This window comes from Asterias rubens, chromosome 1 (genome assembly GCF_902459465.1).
Source record: "Asterias rubens chromosome 1, eAstRub1.3, whole genome shotgun sequence".
Taxonomy (NCBI): domain Eukaryota; kingdom Metazoa; phylum Echinodermata; class Asteroidea; order Forcipulatida; family Asteriidae; genus Asterias; species Asterias rubens.
In genome coordinates, this window is record NC_047062.1 from 17,398,526 (window position 1) to 17,424,195 (window position 25,670).

General features: G+C 37.8%; 1 protein-coding gene across 2 annotated transcripts in view; it reads left to right on the forward strand.

Moving 5' to 3' along the window:
- The first annotated feature begins 2,454 nt into the window (after nucleotides 1–2,454).
- LOC117300120 (reticulon-1-A-like) overlaps nucleotides 2,455–25,670 on the forward strand; it is a 32,588-nt gene continuing 9,372 nt past the window's right edge. Inside the window, exons 1-3 of one of the 2 annotated variants that reach the window (XM_033783827.1) lie at nucleotides 2,455–3,059; nucleotides 7,050–7,085; nucleotides 24,045–24,252. In XM_033783827.1, coding sequence (XP_033639718.1) covers nucleotides 2,633–3,059; nucleotides 7,050–7,085; nucleotides 24,045–24,252 — 671 coding nt within the window. In that variant the 5' untranslated portion in view covers nucleotides 2,455–2,632. The remainder of the gene's footprint in view (nucleotides 3,060–7,049; nucleotides 7,086–24,044; nucleotides 24,253–25,670) is intronic. The other variant, XM_033783836.1, reaches the window with a different exon arrangement.

The window sequence follows — 25,670 nt, forward strand, 5'->3', positions numbered from 1 at the left end:
TTTGCTTTGGAGGTGGATTATAACGGCTCCTTTAAAAGTCTAATTGTCTGTGATGGATTAGATGTCTGTGGTGGTAATGTGTTCCAATCTTTACTAACTGTTTCGGGTATGAATGAATATAACCCCGGAAGTGATTGAGAGCGCCCTCACGCGGTCAAAAAGATGGCCCATAGGTGATTGGTTATGGCGTTTGGTAATGGTAATCAACATCAAGCATTATGGGTAATGAAACCATTGCTGGCGAACGCCCACAAATGCTGCCTGAGGAAGTCTTAAAACAATGGTACCTTAAGCACTAATGTGTCCTTAATCGTAGCATAATGTGAGATAAATGGTACCTTAAGCACTAATGTGTCCTTTATCGTAGCATAATGTGAGATAAATGGTACCTTAAGCACTAATGTGTCCTTAATCGTAGCATAATGTGAGATAAATGGTACCTTAAGCACTAATGTGTCCTTAATCGTAGCATAATGTGAGATAATCAGAAACTTGTCTGTAGTGTCTCACAAATACAAAGTGTTATTGAATTTCATTGTTTTAATTTATTGCTTCAGAAAGTGACATTTAACTTGTGTTTTGTTATGGTTGAAATAAGTATACTTCTCATTTTGTTCTTTTGTCATAAATGTGTCTAATATTGTAAGGGAGGTACTTATGCGTTAGATGGGTGTTATTCAGGTGACATGAGTTATTGAAAGCATTAGTTCAATTCGTAAAGGTTTGCTCACTGAGTCTTAGATTTTATTCTTTTTGACTTTTAGTGATCAATCATTTTTTTCCCCCTTCGATATTCCCCTACAATTTCAAAAAGAGATCCTTGTGTTTTAGTTCGTGGAAATGCAGATTTTGTAAAAGTATTGTCCTTGTATATAAATCTAGTATGTCAAAGTAACTCCCGATTTCTACTGACTATAACTGTTATGAAAAAAAACAACATTAGAATAATCTTGGATTTACTCAAAATATGTTTGGACTGAACTTTGGAATTGCTTGAAAAGAAATGTGAACCAATGGGTTCTTGCAGTAACTAATAATAAATCTATAACAAAATAATAAAAGTGTTTTGGAAATTGGTAAGATTTTGCTTATTCTTAACTAACAAAACAGCAGTCGATTTCACAAAACTTTACGCAACTGCGTAAGTCCACTTGCACAACATTTACGGCACAACTTACGCCAAAAACATTGCGCAAGTGGACTTACGCAGTTGCGTAAAGTTTTGTGAAATCTGCTGCAGGTGTCTTAAGGATATTTTCATTGACAGCAGGGAAAATGTAGAGTAAAGGTATTCAAGTTTTGTTAAATGAAGGTAAAAGTATTTTAACTTTGTTTATTTTGTGCTTACTGGTCAGGACCCAATCTCACAAAGCCGTTTCGCAGAAAAGTACTGCTAAGCAACAACAAAATGAGTTGGGCACTTCAAGACAAATTTCTGCTGGTTACCTGTTTATTTGTTTTCTATGCTTAGCAAGTTTCTGAGTTTACTTGCTTTACTGATTAAAATAGGCCTAAATGCTGCTTACCACTGAATTGTTTGCTTACAACGACCTGTTAACCACAGGATTTATATGGGCTGAAACCATAGAATTTTCATATTAGCAGCATAATAACATTAGGCCCTGTAAATTAGTATTATTGTTTAATGTTTTCAATGTCACGATTGTTATTTATGAACAAATTGTCAAATTATTTAAATTTAACAATGAAACTCAATAAACTTCTTTCATGAACATTTCCTTGGTGTTGTCTGTATTATTTGATATGAAATTATGAAAACCCTCCAAATCTGAACAGCGTTACAATAAATATTGCCCCAATCTTTTGGTTTTAGTATTATATATTATCTTAAAGGGTGGTAACTTGTTTGTTTGAAAATAAAGACAGTCTTTTGAATTGCCTCAAATTCTAATAATTTGGGTAAAGATTGGTAAAATACTTGCAAAAAGAATGACCATAAAAACTTACTTGGTGAGAACATTGAGCACGGAGAGAAGCAGTGCATCTGGGTATTTTGTTTGTTCAATTGTTTGACTGGTTTTCAGAGGTGATTTAGTTTTGGGGTGTTTTTTTTTTTTGGGGGGGGTGGTGCTTGGCTTGAGTGGTGTATGTGTTTTCCTTGCTTTTCCAAATTGGACTAATCTCTTCCCTTATTTTCTATTAACTAATGTGGCAGAAAAGGCTGTTTTATCAATGGTCAGACTGAATAGAAACATGAAACTAAAGCATAAATTAAAAAAAAAATATTGCTTCTATTTTGTCTGAGCCTGCTTATTGAATTGATTGTAACCATTTTGAGAGTCTTGTATTGCATGCATAATCAACTGCTACAGCCGGCCCAAGGGCGGCAGCGGCAACCTACGACCCCGCCTAGCCTTGTAAGCAGAATTATGCATGCACAAAGCGGGCGCGCGCATATTGCAGCGTAGACTGACTGCATTACGTCATTATTTTCAGGTTTGCGAAATCCTCAATCATCGGCCATTTTGTGTTTTGCGACAGGGTTTTCGCGGAGAATATTGCAGCTTCTCTCCCTTTCTGTACGTGGATCGTTGCTAGAACAGACTGATTCGAGACATTTTATACACACTCCGGGTCGGATTTTATTTCACGTGGCATATAAAACTTTAAAATGGCTGATTTTAATCAGTTTAGTGCGGAACCTTCCCACGATTCGTACGACAATGACTTCGAAAGGTTGGACAACGATTCCGAGAAAATTGGTGGGGAGAATCCTGAAGAAGATCTGTACTCAGCCGACCCATCCCAGGTCCCCACGGGGGAACTCCTTTCCTTTGGGGACAGTCCGGCCAAAGAACCATCACACACAGGCTTCGATGAAGGTTTTGGCAATCCTATTCCAGAGGCAAGTCCAGATTCGACCACGGCCGAGGCGGAACCCGAGCTGTCACCTCCTCTCTCCGATCCGTGGGAGAAGGAGGCCGAGCCTGCGGCGCAGGAAGCTGCCCAATTCACGCCCGATCCTGTAGCGGAGTCGGAGCCAACACCTTCAAAACAACATGAACCAACTCCCACTCCACCTAGCTCACCAGCATTGGGTAGGTATTTAACATTGCTAACATTGCAATAAATTAATCAGTGTGCAAATATCACAAGTGCAGAGACAATTCTGTAAAATAAAACAAATCAAATGGCAAATGCAGTGACAGAGACATTGACCATGTTGACAAGTGACAGCCACTTTTTCAGTTAATTAATCAAAAGATATACATGGATGGTCTTGGTGATAGGGGCCCAATTTCATAGAGCTCATAAGCACAAACATTTGCTTAGCATGAAATAACTTCCTTGATACAAACACAATTACCAACAAAATTTCCATTGGTTGCATTTTGCTTACTTTTACTGTTGATATTCAGCTGTTGTTTGCTTTTCCTGAAAATCATGTGGACATTTGGTTGGTAATTGTGTTTTTAACAAGGAAGAAATTTCATGCTAAGCCAATTTGTGTGCCTAGCAGCTCTATGAAATTGGGCCTTGATTGGTTGGCCTAAAATTAGTGATCAAAATTCAAAATCATTATCCAATCTTAAATCTGGGATTTGGTGAACAAGGCTTAGTTTTTTTACATTGATCTGAGGTGAAATGACTCCATCCCAGACCAAGAAATAACTTATATTGGTATTTTAAATGAATGAGTTAAAAAGTAGCGTGGTTAAAAACAAATTATACAGATTGCGATAATTGTGATCCTACCTCGCCCCGACAATATGATAACTGTAGCAAATTATAGCAAGTGCTATGGTTCTTCCAACTAGAAATTTGAAATCAAAGAAACCAATACACCCCATGTCTCTAAATGGAGAACAAAATAAACAGGATGTCTTTTAGTTTTTAAGAATACCACAAGACGGCCTAATATGAAGAAAAAATAGAGTATTTTTAGAGTTGTGATGTCGTCCAGGGGTTAAATTCACAAAGAGCTAAAATTAATTGCAACTGCAAATCAGTCGTAGTTGCTTAGTGTGATGTCACAATGTAAATCATTATGGTGATACTGAAAATTTGTCTTACGGTGGCTATTATTGCTTTGTGAAATCAAGCCCAGGCTAAAAAAGTTATGATTATTAAAATTTGTTCAACTAAATAAATTACTGTAAAGAATTTCCATATCCGACTGCCATTTTTTCACTCATTTTGTTACCAAAAAAACCCAATTAAATTTGAGTGTATCTAAGATACTATTTTAGTTCACAAACTGAATAATAAAGTGGCAGTCTTTCCGGATCTGGAAATGTAACATACATGTAGCACCATATCTAATCAGAAAAGAAAAACACAGAACAAATAAGGATCGATTGATCCTGTTCTTTAGCAGTCTGTACACGAAATACACAACTATTCAGTTGAGTGCGATATTTACTGCAATGTGATGTGAATCTTTTATATTTCCTCTGGATAAGAACCTTTAAAAACCTACAAAAACATCTGTTGTTAAAGGAACATTACAGAATTGGTTTTGCTTGCAAAAAAGTTGCTGGCTGTGTAAGGTAAGCACTTTTATGTAATTCACCATAAACTGACAAACCTGTAGAAGTTTGAGATCGATCGGCCATCTGGGTCACGAGAGAATAGTGAAAAACCAATAACAAATTTTGCTTTACATTGACGCCAAAACAAAAAAATTCTCATCAAATATGAAATTTCAGACAGATATAATTCAAGGGATGTTTTCTACTACATGTACATGTATCATAATCATTTGACCGTGTAAGTTTTATGTAAATCTGTGATCTTCATGATTTTTGTTTCTTACCAATATTGTAACGTTCCTTTAATTAAACAAACTGTTTGAACCAGCATAGTCAATCCTATAATAAATATGCCACTTAATTTATTTTGGTCCTCTCTAACACAAACAGATACCAGTGGAATGCACTATAATTGGTCTAAACTTGATTCATTGGTCGACATTTTACATAACTTTGTGTTTAGTTGTACACTTAATTTATCAGCAAGATTTATAGAATGTGATCTACACGTGTCTTTGAAGACAATCAATCAAAGTATGTGTGTACATTGAAAATTCAAATGGCAGGAAGTTCAGCTACAAAGTATCACACAAATATTATGCAATTTGTTTGCATGCATTTTTCCACTGTACATGTGGTTCTTAAAAAGATAAGTTGTGCAATGGTTTAAAAATTCTGAGAAAACATTACATTCTGGCTGGAGGCTCGGCTTCAAAATATTTTTAACAAATAAAACTAAGCCCAGTGAGTGATAAGCTGTTGGCTGTTTATTGCTTTGTCAAATATTGCAGTATAATTAATAAAGAAAGGGCATTTTTATTGCCAATTGTAATTTAATAATATAAAAATAGTGTTTTAAAATCAAAAAGGAACACATCTGCGTTTGAAAATGACCTGTCATGCCATTATCAGATTACAAAGCTTTCGCCAAATAGTGTGCAGTTTGAATATTGATCGTGTAGTTAGCCACAAAATCACTTTGCAAATAACTGCTTTGAAGTTGGCGATAGATAGGCCTATAGTATTTGCAGTTGGAAAGTTTTTAAAAGTTTTTTTTTTACGATTAGTGGATAAAAAAAAGATTGTAGTGAGATTTGCAATTGACTCTAGAGCATTTTTCTTTTTATGTACACTGTACAATGTACACACATAGGGATGAAGCAGTATTTATTTAAATCAACCAATTTATTTAATAGAACAGTAACGCTGATAGCATGAATCTACACCAATGCAGGCCTGGAATTTCATCTGTGAGGGCAAGGCCAGTTTCATTTTGCAGAGGGCACTTTCACAGGAAAATCCTGACACAGTCTGGGAATCTTCTAAAAGGGCACCAAGGCATAGACACTAGGGGCAACTGTGGCCATGCCCTCTGTGTAATTCCAGGCCTGTATGGGTCCTGTAAATCTAGGGTCATTTTTTTATAGTTGCAAAATATTACCTAGAAAATTCAATACTTTTTCACAGTTTAAATCTCTTCACCTTGGTGGCAGATTTCACGCTAGCAAAACTCTTTTCTAAATACTCAAAGACAGCCTTTGCTGAAAAAAAAAAAAACTTGCATGTGATGTCTTTCGCTATTTATCTCATTGCATTCCCTCTCATCACATTTGACCTTTCCAGAGTTCTAACCCAAAAGGAAATGATCCTTAAAATCTGCATGGAGCCTATGGCAAGATTCTTCAGTCCACGCAGTAGTGATCTCCTTAGGAGTGATGTCCTTGGTGTAGTGCTGCCTTTTGCAAGCTGCCGATATCGTTTGTCATCTTGCATGTTGCTCATTTAATGCCTGGGCCGTGTTCTTTGACCAAGTCATGAACTCGCGACGAGTTTTCCACCTCCAGTTCACTACTCATGAGTTCAGGAAACATGACATCATCCGAACGCAGTGCATGTCTAGAATTGTGCAGCGTAGATTTGGGATAAAAGGTAGGGGGTCTACTGTGAAGAATCTTGGAACACATTTAATCTGATTTATGTGGGTACTTGCTGATTGAACAGTTAAGCGCGGTTCATACTTTCCGCGAATGCGAGGCTAATTTTTACGTCACACAGTTCAACAACATTGCAAATTGTTTGTTTGTGACGTCGAAATTCGTTTCCCATTCGCAGGAAGTATGAACCGTTTTTACGATTCTGTTTTGCATAACTTGTGATTGTCAAAAGGATTGTTTTGAAAGCGCTTTGCCATCCTGTAGTACACTGAGTTGCTCTGGACTGCAGAATTAATGTCAGCAAATAAAACTGTAGTGCTCGACAAATTAGAACTTTAGTGAAACGTCAAATGTGTGGGTGGGTAACTTTGTGCTACCAACCACCAAGTCAGACTGTGTCCGAGATGAGTGACTTTGGCTTGCCCTTGTGGCAAATGGCTGCTGTTATGTTAAAAATAATAGGCAGTTATAGATAGCCGTAGCCACAGCCCTGCCAGAGACACATTTTATTCGGGCATGGCCTAATTGTACAAAAAAGGCTAATTCTTCATCCATCATTGACCGGGCGAATGAACTAATGAGATTTTTTGCATTGTGCATGCTGTTCCTTTCCTTTTCACAGGTGCCTTGATTGATCCTTCCAAGATCGACCCCAGAGGTATAGTCCCTTTCCACATGGGAATAATCTTTTTGTTTTGTAATCACGTGTGCGTGTTCTCATTTTCACCTCTCATTTGTGGCTTGCTATATTAACCTTTGTCATTTTTTATTTCATATTTTTCATCTTGTTTTAACATAGGTCATTGACTTGATCTTTTTTTTACAGTAGCTTCACAGATGTAATGATTTGCACTTAATGTTTGTGTATTATTGTCAAACTGTATAATTTACTTTTTAAGTGGTTTATGAGTTTTTTTGGTGTACAATTTTGTTTGTGATCGTGTTTATGGAAACTGGGTACTGTGGTGTGTACACGAACATTGATATTAAATGTACAAATTGCAGGGGACGATTTAGTCCGGCAATTTTGCATATTTATGCAGCAAAATATTTAGACTGGAAAGTTTTGCACACTGAATACAAATATTGAGTAGCAAATGGTGGTTTGTGCGTAGCAACTGAGACATTTTGCGGAGCATTTTGCTCTGCTATACAAGGGAAATCGTTGACTGAATTGGAATATGCGTTGACGTGTCCATTGGGGCAGATCAATAATAAGCCAGGTGTACACAAAACAATTGAATACCCTGCTAGTTGCAATTGCTGTCAACATCCAGCTCATTTCAATTTGCGACAAGTCAGAAAATGTTTGACATCCTGAACCAGATCATCTTTCAACAAATTTTTAATTGACAGTGAGTTTCTATTTTCAAACAAGGAACTGTAAAATTTCTACTTGGAGCTGATTCTGTTCGCTCAACAAAATTTGTTAATCTCTGACAACAAGATAGCATTTTATACTAATTAATGTGAATGTGCTAATATTACGTGTAGTAGTCCTGGGTTAGTTCACTATTGAGTGACTGAGCTCTAACCAGAAATATTTTCAAATAACATGATGGTGGTGGTGGTATGTACATTTGAATGGCCAAGGGTGTACTAAATAATCTGTCAATTACATGTACTTGTACTTCCTTTTGTACCCTACCCAGAAGAAGGGCTTAAGTCTCTACTAAGCTTGGGCGATATCGATTTATTTTATTCACGATATATTGCCGCCAATATATCGCGATATTCGATATAATCGCGATTAATTAAATTTGACATCATCAGTCTTCAAACTCCACGTGAAAGTTGTAGAAGAGACAGTCATAGCATAGGAGAGGTGTTCTAATGACCTATTCTTCTGGTTTTACTCCAAACCTATGGGGTGCAAGATGTCTCAGCTAGCAAATACATCGCGATATTTAATCGATATCGCGATATATCGCGATTATCGCGATTATCGCGATCGATATTTCGATTAAAACCAAATCCATCCGATCTCGAAATCGTTTCCAAATTAATATCGCGATATTCGATAATATCGTGATATCGCCCAAGCTTAGTCTCTACGCCTTTCTTCCGAGCACACAATTACTCTTTTTCAAAACAAAAGGTCGTAAGGAAAAAAAATGGCTCCAGAAACAAAATAGTTGCATTAATTACTAAGTTACATTTTTGGTTGCTGGAATTTCCCCAAAGACATACTTTCCTATTCCTATATGCAGAAGTTAACCTTTATATGATGACTAATGAATCACAGAAACTGATCAAATCTTCTTACATAGTTGTCTTGAAACACAACTGTGTGCATACATGTATATTGCTTACGCCCTTTCTCTGGTAACTTTTGGTTGCGTCCTTCCACGCACACAAAGACATGTTCGCAAACTAGATACTGTTTGACATTTTATATTGGCTACTTGTATTGTATTGCAATTGGCAGTCTTTGCAACATTCATGTAGGCTAGTACATTACATCTAGTCCATAAACTTGGTGTGTATAATACATTTTATATACATTTACATTATGTAGGTTGGACATTATTTTCAAGGACAGAATTGTTCACTTTTTACCTCGTTGTGTTTCACCATGGCTTCACAAATTGGTTTAAACCTTCACAGCTGTAGTATGACCCTCATGATACAGATACATGTACATGTGTAAAAAATTGCGTAGTAAGCACTATGTCAGCAACGGACTCATGACAAGTCAGCGGCAGGGTCTATCAGGTCTTGCTTTATGGTGTAGCTCTATGGTCTTAACCGCGACTGACTCATGGCTGTTTGTACCCAATTGAGATAACAAGTATGCACCATCTTATGGCAGTTGAGCTCCTTTTCACATATTTAATTCATTTCATGAGTCATTGTACATTGCAACCGTCTTACTGTGTTGAGGCATCCGCTGGGTAGCTTTCACTTCCGAGATAATAATAACATTTGAGTCTTGGCTAAGCGCATTTGAAGACAGGTTTCAAAGTTTTGAATGAATTATGAGAACATTTATCATAGCACCTTAATTTCTTGAAAGGGTTTACAAGGTGCTGTGGTGCACTTGGTAGCCACTGCCAGAAACACTGTGCCAACACCCTTCTTGGGTCCCATCTGAAAGGTGAAGTAAAAATGGTTGTGTCTTGCTTTAAAAGGACACACGTATCATGACACACTTGGCACGATCTAGGTGTGTTTAAATTAACTTATTACTAGACATTCATAATAATTTCTGTAACTGTATTATCATCAAAAAACACTCAGAAATTGCTGGTACTTTTCATTTCTTAAAATCAAATTTTGTCAGTAAAAATGTCAACAGAAACAACATGGAACAGAAAATTAAGTTTTGTGTTTTAAGATATTGAGATACATACTTTGTTTAAACATACTACATGTACAGGTGTACATTGGGAAAAGTTCATACGAGGACATGACCTGTACTTTGACCTCTTTCTGTGAATGGAAGTACATGTAGGTTGAACCTTAGGGGCCATTTTTGGTAAAAGGCGCTTGTGGCTGCTATGGGCTCTAAAGGGTTTATCACAATTTTAAGTCATGTATCTTGTACCCTGTGCAGGATACTGTGAGGGTTTCTCTCAAGGAAGTTGAGTCTAGTGCTGCACCATCCGCTCAATTCAGTCTAGTTATTTCAGAAAACATTAGCTCATATCAAAATCATATCAAGAGATGCATAATTAGGTTGGTGTGAGCTGGGTGATATAAGTACAGTAAACATGACAAAGATTAGATGTGATTATCACTCACTGCCACATTACATGATGTGTTGTCCATGGGTAATACATGTGCATGTCACATGAAGTGGTATAGTGTTGGTGGTACAGCAGACACGGCACACACTGTTATTTTGTTAACCGTTGATTTCCAATGTTGAGAGGGCAAGGCCATTTTCAGTGTAGTCTGTGGGAAACTTTTGAAGGGGCACCAAGGGCAAGACCATGCAGGGACAAAGGCTTTCGTGTCATTCTAGGTACTGAAAACATCTCTGGCCACAGCATTCGTAAACGGACACCAACCCTCAGAAATTGCATGACTTTTTCTCAGATTCAAATTGTTTTATTGATTTTTAATCAACGGGGGTGTGACTTTAGTCGAACTAATTTCACAGGATGTTCACTACCGATACCATACTTACAGCAAGTAAAACCTTTCGATAGAAATTGAATAATTTTAACAAATGTTTCATTGCGTCTATGGACTCATGGAATCTCATTTCAACGGACATCTTATTTGTTTTCATAGATGATATAATTACCGTACACACACAACAATCTTTTCCCAATCACGACTACAAGACTCAGAAAAAAGCTGTGACCAAAATACCGACATACCAGCCTGGACCCCGTACACCATCACCAGGAGTACATAATTGAATCATCTTCCCAATGATCACTACCAAACCCACTAACATCAACAAATATAACCAGGCTTGTTGTTTTTTATTTCAATAAATATCACACGGCAGTTATTGAGCGCATCCCTCGGGCGTTCACACAGAAAGGTTTACACAGAGTTGAGAAAAAATAGCAATGGTCCAGTTAGTTGTCGTCGGGTAAAATGATCGGTAGACTTACCGACTCCTTGGTGCCAGCAGTGTAAGCTTTATTATATATTTTTTATTGTAAATTGCATCATTTTTTGCATCATGTATCCCACACCCATCGGGATAATTAATGACAAAAAAATGAAAAACAAACTTGCTACTCTTAGTGCAAATGTGACATACTTTTAAACCATACCATGTACTGTACAAGTACATTACAAAGGCGCTCGGTTGCCATCTGTAATTCTTGGGAAATGGATTTGGGGGGTTGAACAAAGACAAAGTTGACTAGAGAGAGACCTGAACCTGTGACCTCCACATTGACCTGCGGTGCTCTTTTAACTGAGCTATAGCCCTTGTTGGAGATTTGGAGGTCTTCCTATTTTGTCAATATCTTTATTTGGGAAGAAATAGATTTGTTTAACAATCATTGAGTGTTTTGTCAAAGGCCTACAATCTGACTATGCTGTTGTTGATTTAAAAAATAAATATCAAGTGACAAACCACAAGTGATAAATTTTAAATTCTGTTTGTATTGAAATAAGTGAAATTCCATGTCTTGCTCTCCTAAACACGGAATTCTTCACAATTTCTATTTTGAACTAGCGATATTGATGAATATCGATTGTCATACTTCTTTGCCCGGAGAAGAACTTCAAATTACTGGTCAAGAATTCCGCTTGTCATTTGGGGTTAGTTCTATAAGTGATACTCTCCAGCTGCGAGATGCACAAAATGCCGCTGGCGAAAAAAAATGGTCATTCCGGAAAAATGTAGCCCATAAATGCTGGGGCTGATTCCGGAACTAAATGTAGTGCCAATCTGATTAAAATTCATGGATGTCTCTTGACAATGAAAAGTATTTGTTTTTTTGTTTCTTTGTTATCTAGTACAACGAGATTTACCTAATTCTTTCTTCATATACCTTATTAAATTTGCCTGCAAATGCGAAGCAAATTTTTACGTCACAGGGCTGTTTACACAGCAAATGTTTCGCAAAGAACTGACTAGAATGGGATTCGAACCAACGACCTCCCAATTAACGTACTGGCACTCTACCAACTATCTAGCCCTATATTGGTGGTGTCCCTACTTTTTCAATATCTTTGAATTACCTGTACGAACCAGGCTTTCATCTGTCACATAGTTCAAATATACAATTTTTTCTTTTCTGCATGAAAAGAGACTTTACAATATTTTTACTCCTGCAATATATACCAAAAATCTCAGTAGGTTTTTTTTTTATGACTGTAGGCTAGAATACAGGGCAATGCTTACATGTATGTAGCTTGCATTTTTAAAGACCTTCCCGTGCACAAAACAACCCACGTTTTTTCCCTGATTGCACACACTATGATGAAACTGTAAGGATGCAAGGCTGTAGAGTACACAAGGGGCCAGCCCTTGTCATGGCCTCAGTCAATTTCTTCTGGGAATTCAGTATAAGGGGGAAAACGAGCTTTTATTTAAGTAGTCGTCTCAGCGAGCCATGAGAGGTCGAGATGAATGAAATTCAGTGGATTTCCTTATCCGAACACTGAAGCCCAATTCTGGATGAGCTGTTAAGCAGACAGTTCTTGTGCTCGTTGAATTTAAACTAGCTGAAGGAGACTAGTCGGTTAATTTTCATGGCAATATGGCTGGTTAAACAAGGCTATTGTTTTGCCGGGCAAGATTTGTCCTTGCAAAAGCAGTCTTATGAGACATTCACACTGCTGAATGTTCTCATTGATTAATTAATGTTTTCATTGTCTCTTAGTAAAACAATACAGGGATTCTTTTTAATCCATGTTTTATTGATCACAATAGACCAGTTCGATGTAGGTCATTTACATAGCTCCTATGCACTCTGGGATGCATTCTTCTTGCACTAGTGTTTGCGAATTAAATCGTACCACACTTGGCATATTGAAATACTTGTAGTTAAATCAACATCCTTAGTTGGAGAATTTAAAAACATGAATGAAACTTGTTAAGCTGTGTATTTAAGCATAAATTGTGGCTTGCTTTTGGGGGAATGTCCATGATAGATGGGAGAAACAGTGTTTGGAATGTAGAAGATAAAGTCTGGTGGTACATATTTTACTTACAAAGTTAGCTTTGAAGGTTATTTGGGATGAAGGGTTCTGTTTGTTTGGTTCAGATGTACATTGTACTGTAAACAACATTAAAGACATTGGACACTTGGTAAATGTCAAAGACCAGTCTTGTCACTTGGTGTATCTAAACATAATTATGCATAAAATAACATACCTGTGAAAATTTGAGCTCAATTGGTCGTCAAAGTTGCGAGGAAAAAAAAAAAAAAACACCCTTGTCACACGAAGTTGTGTGCTTTCAGATGCTTGATTTTGAGACCTAAATTCTAAACTTGAGGTCTCGAAATCAAATTCGTGGAAAATTACTTCTTTCTCGAATACTACGTCACTTCAGAGGGAGCCGTTTCTCACAATGTTTTATACTATCAACCTCTCCCCATTACTCGTTACCAAGTAAGGTTTTATGCTAGTTATTTTGAGTAATTACCAATAGTGTCCACTGCCTTTAAATAAGTCTTACATCAACGTGTAAAGAGTTCACTCTCTCTATCAGTGTATGCGTAGTCCAAATATTGAAAGCAAACCCACCGGTTCGCTTCAGAGCGACCACTGCTTCTGTTAGAGATTATTCCATGATTTATGTAAGAATTCAGTCAAACATCTGTCAATATCTGGCAAAGCATACAAACAAACAAATTTAATGTACAAATTTATTGTACAAATTGCATATAACGTGTACATGTATGTATACCATGTACATATGTACACATAGAGGATTCATTAGTCACTGGGTTAATGGAGTGAGCCGTCTAAATCAATAAGGAAACATCCAGAGTGAGTAAAAAAAAGATAAAACAATGAGCTGTTAACAATGAGTCATTGTGACTTCCTGAATAATGGGATGGGAGACAGTCCGCAAGCTCTAGTCTGAGGCAAGCTTACGTGTTACTCAAATGACAATGTCTCTGCGACGAACCACTAATTGCCACACCCACTTGGGGAAAATCTGTCACTACTGTTAGCTGAGACTAAATTTGCGGCATATTTTGTAAACCTATTGTCAATGTTGGTATGATCAATGATAATATCAATGTGGTGACGACGATGTAGGTCATGGGAGGGAAACGAACATCGAAGGCCACTCAATATAATAAATGGTCCGTCTCATGCTTGTTTGCTTTTAAATAAAGCTACCTTCTGATTTTTTTACAAGGGCTAACAGTTTTGTCCAGCAATTTTTGAAGGGGAAAAAAAAACAGGTTGAAAATTAAACAAACTGTTTACATATTTAATAGATGGGTAAAACCAAAAATTAATATTGTTTACATATTGTAGGTTATAACTTATAGGCGTTCTAGTTCCAACAAAACACTTTATTGCATAGACTAAGATTGCAATGAAGTAAGATGTTGACCCAAATTTACACAATCCTGCACACACCTCAAATTTCATTCTTTGAATAAATCAACTGGATCTTTTTCAATAGGGGTGAGGACGTTTCAAGGAAAAAGCCAAATCGCCTCTTATCAAATATTGCAAAGGGTGCACAGAGAGGCAAGTAACGTTAGAACGTTTTTTGTGTCCTGACATTGAATTACTTCAATGGTACCCATTCAAAAGGGGCCTTTGATATTGATACCCTGGGTCTCTGCAATGGGGACCAGCGGCTGCTGAACACTCAGAGGCTCTCAGTGCATTACAGGGACTGACTTACTTATCATGTAAAATTATGCCACGTAGAAGAGGAGGTAACGAGATTTGCTCTACATAAGTTTATATTACTATACAGCTAGCTCGTACAACAATTGCTTGCTTCTTGCGTTGTTGTGCAGAGGTTGTATGTACCCAAGTGACCATTACTACAGCGATCTCGCACGGCAATTGCTTGCTGCGTATGCAAGCAGCATTATAGTAAAGAGGTTGGCCGAATCATAATGAGCATACTGGTACTTTGGGTTTAACCACAGTGGATGCCATTGCCACTCTCTAAATGATTAAGTAGACCACAGTATGAGTAGACACACTGCATGGCAATTACACACAGATATTGATTGGGTCCTATGCACACAATGAACACTACTGGGATGATGATGGGAGAGAACAAAAAATCCTTAATTAGGCGGGATTTATGTCGACCTGAAATTTTGTTTGTCTTTAGAATTCTTCTGGTCATTATATTCAGCTAGAATGATCACGGTTTTCAGAGTGCGCTGAATGCAATGGCGGGGAGGCTAAATTTTGTGTACATGGGCATTGCGAAATTCTAAAGCTTGCTCGTTGGTAGGAATGTATTTTTTCAGGTCCTGTGTACACGTAACAAACTGCTCAAGGTTATGGATCAATGGCAAAATATACTGGTCAATATTATACCCATCACAGTGTATTGTATCCAAAAAGTAAAGTAGACATTGTGTTGTTTTCATTGTTTGAATAAGGTATATGCAATTTTTTTTTCACACCTGCAAGAAATGCATTCTGATTCAGCTCTAAAATGTACAGTCCTATATAAATAAATACTGGGTGTTTTGAGGAAACTTGGTAGTTACAAAATGTACTAGGATGTTGTTTACATGTAGATCATGTAAGTCATGTACTACGCGTAGATGATGACAGACCCTCAATGTGATCGTTTCCAAAAGCTAGCAATCATGAGTCGTTGACAAACATCTTGGTTCGGGGGGGGGGGGGAGGGAGACATAATGGCTGTTGCATTTTCAGCCTATTGCGAAAAGACATTGCAGGTTTGGTTTTCCGGTTGCCATGGTAACAATTCCCCTGCATTATGTCTCATCAGACTATGTGCAATATTAGAGTAGACTCCAAGGTTGCTCCTTGGAATAATCATGGAATAATCAGTGGCCATAGAGCCATTTACTAAGAAATGGACATGTCCGACAAACTGTAGTAACATCTACCAGCCTTTCTTATCTGTGGCCACTTTTCAAAATTACTTCCATCAGTCAAATTCCAGCGGACTGCATCATAAAGGCATGCTATTAGTCATGCATGGCAATTCCATAGGGTTGAATCCCACCCTAAATATGCATTTAAAGAGGCTTTACCAGCAACGACCATACAAGCCATAGATGTTCACTGTGTTCTTTTACAAATTCTTTTTGATAATTTCAGTTTTGATCTTTGTTTGTTGTGTAATATCCATGTTCTTGTAATGAATGTTTAATGTGATTTTTTTTATAAATATATATATTTTTTTTTTTTCAAAGCCAGGTACATTTTTTTATGTGATAAGAATATTAACACCCTGGTGTACATGTAGGATGCTTTTACAAGCCTTAATAAAGGTTACTATGAAAACACTTAGTCTTAAACATGTAGGCCTCACCCGCCATTCATAAATACTTCTAATTTTTAGATGGGTTTGAAAGTTGAGTGTTATTTTGTGCAGTACCTTAAGTTTAATTTTCAAGGCTGGAATTTGTTTTTTTGGTGCATTGTTTTTTTTCTGTGGGTGAACATTACGTGATTTTAATTTTTCCTCATTCATTTAACACTTACATGTATTTATTTCTCCCTGATTTCTCCTCCTCTTTCCTGCCTCCTTCCATCCTCCCGCATCTCAAACCAATCTCATCATCTTATCAGGATGTGCTGATGGTAAATGTTTCTGGTGCCATAACAATGCTGCATGATGTAGTTTACTAGTTTGCGCTATAACACAATGTGCTGTAAATTATTAAACAATACTAAACTGTAGTAGATAAGAACAGCTAGGGGTGCGTTTTTTTTATTGTGTGATTCCCACCAGTGGCGACCCCACTAGAGCCGGGTTTGAGCCTCGGTCGTTGGTAAAGGATGTACGGTTAAGCTGCTTTGATTGCAGTTTTGCCGACCAAGATGGCTTGGTTTCAATATGGAAGATTTTACATCATCTAGCAAATATTTTTAAAGGAACTCTTTTTAAAAAATGGGGTGATTTTTTTTTTTAAATAAGCACACCAATTAATTAATTACTAATTTCCATTTCTTGAACATAAAATAAAAACTGTCCAATTAAAAAAAAAAAATGTTCAAGAGATAACTCACGAAGTCAGTAACCATTTCTGGTTTTAATAATGTAGCTCTCGGAAATCGCTGTGTTCAGGGAATTCTACGTCAACAACTTTTTTCTGGTCAAAATCACCAAACACACCCCTAGCTGCAAATTGTAACATTCTTTTATGTAATTTCGCTTCACCTTGATGTACTAATTGTTGATTAAATTGTGTCTCTGTTGTTATAACATTTTGATTTACTCTGTGTGTTCATAAATGCACAAGTCTCCTAGTAAATTTTAAGGGCTGAAAAAAGTTTGGATACATTTACATGTAGTTCATCATCAGAAGTGTCCAATTCGTTCCATGTGCACCACGTTCCTTAATCCTTGACACTGTATTTTCATAAGTAAATCCTGTAGAAGAGAACCTTGACATACATAGCTTTTGTTGCGAATTTAATTATTCATGGCACAGTCCTCGCAAAGCCATTTCTCACAAGAGTGGTATTGCGTTAGTGACCAAACATGGTTGGTTAAACACATGCTACATCTTGAGACGGCACAGTTTCTACATTCAAGGTTCATAAGTCAAGATTCGGAATAGATTTTCGATTTTGTAGTTTGTGATTGTGAACAGCATGCAAATGTTTTCTTCTCTATTTACTCAATGCTTGAGTAACTTTTCGGCGGAAAAAAAATGCTGTCTTGTAAGATGTGAAAGTCAGCCAACAAATAAATTTCTTTTGTAAACAGACTTTTAGGGTCCAATGTTGAAAAAATGTGAACCCAAATTCCATTTGAATAGTGTTGTATCTTGCCTACCAAAAAAAGCTACTCTTTTGTAAACAACTATCTCCATATGCAGAGATACTGTAGGTAAACTGCAATAACATCACTTCACAAGTTTCCCACGATCCTCACTGAATGTTTTTTAACTCGCAATCTTCATCGAGATGGGCTCTGTGTAATTCCAGCAGATGATTTCACGAAACTTTCTGCAACTGCGTAAGTCCACCTGCGCAATTTTTATGGCGTAATGCGCCATAAATGTTGTGCAAGTGGACTTACGCAGTTGCAGAAAGTTTCGTGAAATTGGCTGCAGGTTAGCAAAACACTTCATGTGTTATATCTTTCCTGGAATGGCCCTTTTGTAAACAATATGCAGAGATAGGTGGATTGCAATAGTCATAAATTTCCCACAATCCTCTCTGAAATTTTTGAAATCACCATTAGGTATCCATGTACCACAAAGAGATGGAATGAACAATTACATTTTTTAAATCATCATAGATTTTATTTTTTTTTTTCCTTGGCGGAAATGATTTATTAAAACTGAGAAACAATTTCTCAAAGATGGCGCTGGCGCCAATGGGATATGTGACACATTGTGCAATCCGTCTTTTCTTACTGACTTGGTACCCACATTGACCATGCAAGCCTTCATGTTCAACAGCAAAAAATTGAATCGCTGTATGTGGGATTGTTGTTTTGTAAGCTCATGTTCGCTTCCTCATAACGATAATTGTCCATGGTTTGTCAGTCAGCTCATGGAGTACATCATTTACGAATGTGTTCCTTGGGTTAAGAAAGCACAGCACTGTTTATTGTTTCTTCAGTGCACATGTTTTGACTGGACTCCACAAAGCTCTATCTGTGGAAGTAATTAAGGACTATTTAGAAGAGCTCCGGTATCCACTATTTACAAGTGTTTATCAGTGTGTGTGATTGTGAGCAATGATCTATGATGAGACACATCCTGCTGTTGTTGTTTGTGCTGCCAGCCTCTTCTCTGTCAGTCTGTGGTCCATTAAATTGCAGTGTCGAGATACCTGGAGAGACCCGCGGCTGAACTCATTTCGGTCAAGTGTTTCATGAATTGTGCCCCTACGCCGTAATAATCAAGTTGATTTACAGTGTAGCTTCGACACTCGCTTGCTATTACCACACATCACTTATTAATTCATGGCCGGGCGTTGAGTGGGTTCCATATAGACTGTTGACTCGCTTTAATCAGAGAGCAAGGACCAGTGCTTTAATTGTTGTTTAAAAATACCTCATTAAAAAAAACTCTGTTGTTTGTGTCTTCTGTTCTATCATGTATGGTAGGACTTACATATTGAAAAGGAACATGTTTAAACGCCTTTGGTTCGTGTCTTTGGTTCATGCCTTCGGTTCATGCCTTTGGTTTGTGCCTTTGGTTCGTGCCTTTGGTTCGTGCCTTTGGTTCGTGCCTTTGGTTCGTGCCTTTGGTTCGTGCCTTTGGTTCGTGCCTTTGGTTCGTGCCTTTGGTTCGTGCCTTTGATTCGTGCCTTTGGTTCGTGCCTTTGGTTCGTGCCTTCGGTTCGTGCCTTCGGTTCGTGCCTTCGGTTCGTGCCTTCGGTTCGTGCCTTCGGTTCGTGCCTTCGGTTCGTGCCTTTGGTTCATGCCTTCGGTTCATGCCTTCGGTTCATGCCTTCGGTTTGTGCACTTTGTTCATGCCTTTGGTTCATGCCTTTGGTTCATGCCTTTGGTTCATGCCTTTGGTTCATGCCTTTGGTCTATGCATTTTGTTCATGCCTTTGGTTTGTGCCTTTAGTTCATGCCTTTGGATCATGCATTTGTTTCATGCCTTTGGTCCGACTTTGGATGCCTTTTATTTGGTTCTACCTTTGGTCCTGCCTTTGGTCCATGCATTTTGTCCATGCATTTGGTCCATGCATTTTGTCCATGCATTTGGTCCATGCATTTTGTCCATGCCTTGGGTTTGTGTCTTTGTTTCATGCATTTGGCCAGTCATTGATGATGAGGCTGGAAATTCATGAGCTGACTACTATATACTGAGCTATACGGTATTTTTACTGTTTTTGCACTCCCACAAAACCCATTGACATGAGGCTGTTATGCAAACATGACAAAAGACTAGTTCCACAACTACCCCTCAAAAGGTGTATTGATTTGGGTGGAAGAAAAAATAGTGCTAATCAGTCACAAGGATTTTTCCTTGGGGGGTTTGTCTGAAGGTTTTTTGGTTGGAGGTTGTTCTTTTTCTGTTACATATTGCCAGATATTGTTGATTAGAAGCCCAATCCATTCACTGCCCATTTATCAGCTGTGCCTTGCAGCCCAAGGTTTGGCGATTCACGCTGAACACAAACAACATTTCCTCCAAAGCGAAAAAGAAATCCTGGTGCATTTTAATTTTTATGAGAAACTTGATTGTCTTTACTTGGTTTTAAGTTATGGTTTCAGTGTGACAACGATATTCTCACACAAAACTGGAACTTCAAAAAAATTAATTCTGCGGACAAATTTCTTAATTCCTGTCGAGTAAAGTAAAGTGGTTCAAAATATAATTTTCACAGGACAAAGGAAGCTGATTCTACCAGCAGTTTTACCAAGGCCCCCAAGATGATCCTCTGGTGTTTGAACAATGATTGGTGTCTAAACATTTATATCAATAATTGATCATCTGTTAAATAGTTTATGTGTCTGTCTGTCTGGCCTGGAATAATCCAAACAATAACGAGGATTTCTGCAAGTGTAATCATTAACCAGCTTCTGTCTCCTGTGGTAGTACATGTAGGTGAATTCTACCTCATGGTCATATAGTGTGAGAATCCCATGAAACCTGGCTGGTTACAAGCCTGTGGTTTGATGATTAAAGGCGAAGCATTCCCTTGGTTTTTAAGAACTGTTTGATTGGTTTGATGCTATGTTGATGTTTTAAATAAAACCAACATTTCATTTCAAAAAGTGGTGGCTTTTTTTTAGACATCGCCAAAAATACGAATGGGTTTATGTCCACACTGAAATAATCTGCAAGAGGAATACATAATCTGCGAAACGTGACTGACAGAAACGCTTCACAGGTTACAAACTTTGGGTCATAAACACTGATATCTATTTTAAGTTAAATGTCTTCAAATGCTTTATACTATCGAAAACTGCTCTAGGCTTCTAACCAAAATTGTTCATTGCCATTAATTATCAAAAGTATACCTTCCCTTTAACACACAATCATTACAACCTCATTTCTTGCATGTTTTCCTTTTGTGCTTTTACATACAAGGTCTTTGTTCTTGTCCCATTTGACACAAATTTTGCTGTCATGCTTTTCAGCACGTATACATCACATCTGTTGTCAAAACATGTAGGGTTTCCTCACAATGTTATGCCAATTACCTTGAGTTTAAAGGCAGTGGACACTATTGGTAATTACTCAAAATAATTATTAGCATAAAACCTTTCTTGGTGATGAGTAATGGGGAGAGGTTGATGGTATGAAACATTGTGAGAAACGGCTCACTCTGAAGTGCCATAGCTTTAGAGAACGAAGTAATTTTCCACGAATTTGATTTCGAGACCTCAGATTTAGAACTTGAGGTCTCAAAATCAAACATCTAAACGCACACAACTTCATGTGACATGGGTGTTTTTCTCGTTCATTATTAACTTGCAAGTTCGATGACCGATTGAGCTAAATTTTTCACAGGTTTGTTATTTTATGCATATGTTGAGATACACCAACTGTGAAGGCTAGTCTTTGACAATTACCAATAGTGTCCACTGCCTTTAAACATGTGTGTACAACCTTTTGATACCTAAAAGTACTGGTTCTTTTGATACCTAAAAGTACTGGTTGGTAGAGTTAACGAAACAGTCACGAAACGTGAAACTGTTTGGACCTAATCTCTTTTCAGTGCGAATCCGGAGAAAAACCATGCACAATTTTAATCATGTAAACACACATGCTTTGATACCTGAAGGTTGGTTTAGTTGACAAAACAGTCGCAGACAATGTTCATGTTAAGTGATCAGCCATACCAAACCTGTAAACTTTTGGACTTAATCTGTTTTGTGAGTTTTTAAAGGTTTTCAGATAATGTTTTCTTAAATATTGCTTCATTTCAGAGGGAAATATTTTCAGAAAAAATACAGGATACGAACTTCAGAATTAGTGAGCTTTCTTCAGACTAAAATTAAACAAAAATATTTGTTTATTTAAATAAACAGGATTGTAAATACAATCCTGTACAATACCTTTAGTGTTTGGTTATACATGTTTATTTGTGCATGGAGAAATTTCTTCCTCCATGATTTATGTAAATGAATTGTTTTGAATAATTATTTGAGGTACCTCAAGTTTTAAATGTTTCTATATTTTATTAGACAAGGTATTGTAGACCTCAATATTGGGCCATGCAAAAATTATTGTGTTAAATTATTCCTGAAGAGCATTGGCACAGGACTGGCCAATGAACGAAACCGCATACATCCATTATTATCTATGAACACAACTTAAAACTTTTTTTCTTTAACCGTTTTAACACCTCGTTCTCTCCATGTGTTAATATTTGTGGGTAGTTTTTTTTTCTTTTTTTCCATTATTATCTATGAACACAACTTAAAACTTTTTTTCTTTAACCGTTTTAACACCTCGTTCTCTCCATGTGTTAATATTTGTGGGTAGTTTTTTTTTCTTTTTTTTTCCAGTATGAAATATTTCTTGGCTTTCTATGTTTTGTAAAATACTAATTTTTGTGACAATTGTTGGACTGACATAATATTAATATTTATTTGTACGTATGCTTGTTATAATTGATCGTTTGCTTATTTTGTCATGATATCAAATTGCACACAAGCTGTAGGTTTTGCTTCCAGTGTTTTTTTGTTATAAAGTGCACCGTGTCCACTTTGTAAATTGTACCCAACGGTGACGTGCAGGGCCCAATTTCTCAGAGCTGTAATTTTAGCTATTAGTGACCATATTCTGGTAAGCATAATTTAGTTACGTGCTTAGCTACTATTGTGTGCTTAAGCAGCTCTATGGAATTGGGCCCAGGGCTCGATTTCACAAAACACTAAGATTCATCTCAAAATGAGGTGTCAAGAATGATCACACTTTGCTTAGCAAATAAGTGTTGTACATAATATTTGAAGAACAATCCAGAGCTGTTTGTGAAATTGGTGGGACTAGGAATGCCAGACAAAAACCACCTCTAAATCCGGCAGTCTTATTTTATGCAAATCTGCAACGCATATAAAAAGGTAGCCTACATGAATGTAACAGCAGCGTAAAGCTGTATCTTGGGGCTAGCTTATTCAGAGACAATAAGACTAATAATATAAAACAATATCTAGAGTGCTCCTCCAGCCACTCCTGCTTCACATTCTGTCAAGATGTTGACAATGTGAAGGGCCAGTTCAATTCTCGAGGCATGTAATAAATGTCTTTCAGAATTCACAATTTGAAAATTAATCAAAATATAAAAATGGGAAAGTAAGTTGAGCCCAGATTGTTTGAGCATAATTGTTTGTTAGCACAAGAGTCAGAAATCGAATTACATTAAGTTACTTACGAAGTAACATGTACATCTTGTCAGGGCGAGCCTGATTTTATACAGGATTGGTCAAGATTTCTTTCAAAAGAATTCTCGCATTCCCTTGATGCATAACGTTAAAGAAATATCGGATGCAATCAAATGTATGTCAATGTGTACAAGCACAACATTCTCAGCGTTGTTTATACTCAATTCAATACATATGCTTTACATCTGTGAATACATCATACATGTACAGTATGGCGTGTTCTTTCCAGCATTCAACAGCTACTACATGTACATGTATGTAGATAATGTACATAGAGGTGCACTTGTGGTAGGAATAGAATAAACCTTGTTGCACATAGATAATGACACTTCATGTATCACATACACCCCTTGCATATGATGTCACAAGCGCAACACAGCGCCCTCACTGAGGTCAATGAAGACCGTCATTGGCTGAGAGTTGTGTGTGGTGTGTACACACATGCACATTTCCATCGTCTGACCTGAGCTAAGGCGTCCAATGCAAGGGGTCTGTTTTTCATATAGCTTGGTGTGGTTGTGAAGTAACATGAAGTTAATGTTTTTCCAAATGCCCAGAGTACAAACATGTCAAGTCTAGCTTAGGCACATCAAAACAATTTCTTTCCAAATGTATCCTTTAAACAAATTATGAGAGGTGGACAGAATGCATAAAAAATCTATTTGTTACCCTGCGACTGTGCTTGTTTTTTTACAGTGGTTGAGCTGGTTTACTGGAGAGATCCCAAGAAGTCCGGGGTTGTATTCGGCAGCGTCTTTCTGGTGCTGCTTGCCCTCAGCCTCTGCTCCTTCATCAGCGTGGTGGCGTATCTTCTCCTGGCCGTCATGACGGTTACCATCAGTTTCCGCATCTACAAGACTGTCATGCAGGCTGTACAGAAGACTGGAGAAGGAAACCCATTCAAGTAAGTGGAAGGTTTATGCTCGTCACAGTTGAGACATTATATTATTCCAGCCCTGAGTTTTGTTCTTGAAGGGGCACAGTATTTCGCACGGGCAAATGGCTTCACAGCAGAAGCACATGGCACATCGACAATTACTTTGGGTGCTGTGGGTTATTTCGAGGCGGATGTAAATTGTGTAAAAAAACACATTGCATCAACAAAAGTAGCCCCTGCACGACATGCGTGTGGGAGACCGCATAAATTTCACACATTGCTAAAACTATTTTGTATACATGTTCACACAAATACAACTCTTTTCTTGTGTAAGTTACAATGTTCAAGTCATACACCACAAGGGAAACTGACTTGGTAGATTAATCCGGAGGTGGCCAGTTCAAGTTCCCGTTGAAAGGGGGTCTTTACATCACCATTTCTGGCTGGTAACCCTGTGCTCAGCTGATTTGTGACCATAAAGATAGGTGAATATGGACCATCCATTTCTTGAAGATGTAAAAGACCAGCCTCGCTACCATGGGCAGCGTGCTGTATCGATACCTCTCGCCACTAACCCCTGGGAGGAATGTGTACTGAGAAACAACACTGATTGACTCATGAAATTGGTTATGCATTAGATGTCAAGTGTGTGCGCATGTAGTTTTAAGATATTTGCATGTTGATCACGCCCGCCTTTTTTATGACACAAACACAAAAACAAAAACATTCTCTAAGACGAAAGACATGCGTGCATGCGGAGAAAAGATTGAAAGATAAGCTCATTTGAAAGTGCTAGAATATAGCACATTTTAAATTGCCAATTCCAGGGGTTATGATCGAGCAAGGCATGCTAGAAAAAAATGGCGCCACAAGATCGATCACCCCTAGGAACGAGGTTGGTAAAAGACTCCTTGCATTGGCCACCATCGCTGAGGTCAAACATTTGAAACATGTCTGCGTGTACCACCATGCACAACTCTCGACCAATGATAGGTCTTCATTAACCTTAGTGAGGGCGCTATTTGGGTCTTGTGGTCTATAATTAGTTAAAACGTAACAATGCTTTCTTAGTGTCACAGGCCTGGAATTTCATCTTTTAGAGTGCAAGGTCATTTATCATTTGGAGAGGGCACGTCCATTAAAAAAACTTTAAGTTGATGGGAAACTTTTGAAGGGGCACCATTCGCTCGTCCCCAGCGCCTTGCTTTAACCAAAGGCGCTGGGATGGGCAAACGTATCATGCACACTCATCGTTTTAATAATACGCAGTCCCATGATGCATCGCACTCAACAATGCGCCATATTTCTATGCACTGTACGCATGACGCACTTCCTGAACAAGAATCTGTTCAAGTGTTTAGCCCATCCCAGCGGTCCTGGATAGACTGGCCGCTGGGGCCGAGCGAAGGGGCACCAAGGCTAGGACATGGGCAACCAAAGGCCAA